At 46.9% G+C, this 2,967-nt stretch overlaps 1 protein-coding gene across 1 annotated transcript; it reads right to left on the bottom strand.

Annotated features, from left to right (window-relative positions):
* Positions 1 to 191: 191 nt before the first annotated feature.
* Positions 192 to 758, bottom strand: ENH_00030740 (hypothetical protein; the record flags this gene model as incomplete). Its single annotated transcript, XM_013580140.1, has 1 exon — positions 192 to 758. A coding segment is annotated over one exon (567 nt), but the record flags the coding sequence as incomplete, so codon positions are not given.
* Positions 759 to 2,967: the final 2,209 nt, after the last annotated feature.

Consider the following 2,967-nt stretch of genomic DNA (forward strand, 5'->3'; position numbering starts at 1 on the left):
CCACAGAATCAGCAGCAGCAGCAGCAGCAGCAGCAGTCGAGTCCGCCACAGAATCAGCAGCAGCAGCAGCGGCAGCAGTCGAGTCCGCCACAGAATCAGCAGCAGCAGCAGCAGCAGCAGCAGCAGTCGAGTCCGCCACAGAATCAGCAGCAGCAGCAGCAGCAGCAGCAGCAGCAGCAGCAGCAGCAGACCTTGAGGTGGAGCTGGTTGACTGCCTGCTGCTCCCCGCCCAGCAGCGCAATGAGAAGTTCTAGAAAGGCATAAAGGGCATAGACTTCATAGCCTTCTCTGATTCCCCGCAGCCAGAGTCCTTTCCAGCCGCCGCTGCCTTGCTGCAGCGCTGCTGCTGCTGCTGCTGCTGCTGCAGCAGCAGCAGCAGCGCGGCCAGGCACCTCCCCGCCAGCTGCTGCGGGTCCAGCGGGAACGGCAAAAGGGCCGTCCGCTGCAGCAGCAGCTGCTGCAGCAGCAGGAGCTGCAGCAGCAGCAGCAGCAGCAGCAGGCGAGCAGTAGAGAAAGGCCAGCAGGGAAGTTGCTGCATACACTGGCACTATCAAGATGATGCGGAGGGCGAGGGTCTTGGGGGCTGTTTGGACAGCCCCTGCTGCTGCTGCTGCTTTGCTGCTGCTGCTGCTGCTGCGCTGCTGCAGCAGCAGCCGGCAGCCGTGGGCCAGCAGCGGCAGCAGAGACAACGCGCAAGCAGCAGCAGCGCCAGCTGTAGCAGCAGTTGAGTAGAAGGAGCTTTGAAGAACCGCAGACATAGCGCCAAATTCAAAGCCCTAAACCCTAAACCCTAAACCCTAGATGGGGCCTCAAAGATCATCGCTAGTCCCAGCGACTGCCGCCAAACCCTAAACCCTAAACCCTAAACCCTCGCAAATAGGGCCGGCAACCAGGGCTTGCAGTGTAAATACTAAAAACGCAAATGAAAATGTTTAAATATATTAAGGCTTGGGGTTTGGGGCTGAGGGTTTAGCCCTACGAATCGCTCGCGGCTGCTGTCTATGCGACTTGCTGCTGCTGCTGCTGCTGCGTTCGCTGCTCTGGCTGGCCCCACATTTGGGCTGCTGCAATGAAAATCCTCTTATATAATGTTTTTCAATTAAATTAAATTGAGAAATAAACTGAAAAAACCGCCTTAAGCCCTAAACCCCAAACCCTAGTCGGGTGTCTGTACACCCCAGGGTGTCGGCACTGGTCAGCCGCTCGTTGGGGCCCTTTTTCCTTGTTTGAGTTCTTCTTTGAACCCAAAACCCTAAACCCTAAACCCTAAATACATTTTAAAGGTTTAGGGCTCACAGATCTGCCTTATCTCATGCAGAAGATGGCGGCGTAGAGCTAGGGTTTTAAGCCTAGGGTTTAGGGTTTAGGGTTTGTGGCCACGACACACACCGGGTGTCTGTACACCCCGCGTGATCTCCATCTAAGAAGACTTCTTCTCCTCTACTTTAATACTTTAAGGGTTTAGGGCTTAATGATTAATATATCCTACTAAATTTGAGTGTTTAAAGCGTTCTGAATTGTGCAATAGGCCGATTTTTAGGGTTTAGGGTTAAGGGTTTAGGGTTTTAGGGTTTACTGAATTATGCAGCACGCTGAAAGCTGCTGCTTCCAACAAGCACTTCGTGAGCTGTTCCTCCTAACCCTTAACCCTAGACCCTAAACCCTAAACCCTAATCCCTAAACCCTAAATCCTACACGCTAAACCCTGGACCCTAAACCCTAAACCGTAGATTGTAAACCCTAAGCCCTAAACCCTAAACCCTAAACCCTCATAAGAGGACTAAATGGAGGCAAAGGAAGCAAAATGTCGGAAATGAAAAAGTTCATTTGATATATTTGTTGAAGACGTTCAAGAAAAGGTCCGGGAATAAACAGAATATAAAATAAAAGAATTAAAATAATGAACTTAAATTAATTAAAATAAAAAGATTTTAAATGTTCGTGCAAGCCGCAGCGGCCGCTGTTTGCAGACACCTGCGTGCTGCACCCGCCAGGTGTACGTACACTCCAAAATGCAGCATTTTCAGTTTTTTTCAAAGTTCTACTTTCGCAGATTTTTCAGATTAAATATTCCATTTGAATTTAAATTTTTGAAATAAAAATGCAAATCTGCCAAATAAAGAAACTTGCACATTTAGAGGCTGGTAGAAGTAAATATAATTCGCCTAAAAAATCAAAGAAAATAATTTAAAAAACAAATATATTTTAGTGCATGCATTTAAGAGGCAAATATATATTGAATGCATGCATTGAGATAATAAGCATTTATTAAATGCATGCATCTCAGCAACAAATGCACATTAAATGCATGCATTGAGGGAATTAACAAATGTTAAATGCATGCATTTAAGCATAAGAATTTGTCTTTTTGTGGAGTAAAATATATTTATCTCCGCATGCATTTATTTGCATGCAAAGCGGCACAAGTAAAAGCCCCAAAGCAGCCCGCAGCAGCAAAACTGCATGCATGCTGCATGCATGCAGCATGCATGCATGCATGCATGCATGCATGCATGCTGCATGCATGCGTTTGGGGGAGAGTAAAAGCAGCAAAACTATTTATTTGCGATTTGGTTTCTTGCTGCACATTTGGGGCTTTTTCCATGCAAAGTCTGCAGCTCAATTTCTGGAAATAAATTCAAAAAAAAGATTTTTTTAATTCGAAAAATTCAAACTAATCCTCGGCAGGGGCCCCGGGGCCCTGTCTGCTGCGCCCCACAGGGGCCCCCGAAAATGCGCAGCAAAAGGCCCCAAGAGCAGCAGCAGCAGCAGCAGCAGCAGCAGCAGCAGCAGCAGCAGCAGCAAAAGGCAGTGTGGGGCCGAAAAGGATAAGAACGCAGAAGTCCTCAAATTGTGAAAATCAACTGGCAGAAAAAAGCATTTGAAAATTCCTTTTCGACAAATGACAATTAAAATGATAAGTGACAATTAAATGATAAATGAATTAAAATGATAAATGAGAATTAA

Source organism: Eimeria necatrix, genomic scaffold (assembly GCF_000499385.1).
Source record: "Eimeria necatrix Houghton genomic scaffold, Enh_scaff2242, whole genome shotgun sequence".
NCBI lineage: Eukaryota > Apicomplexa > Conoidasida > Eucoccidiorida > Eimeriidae > Eimeria > Eimeria necatrix.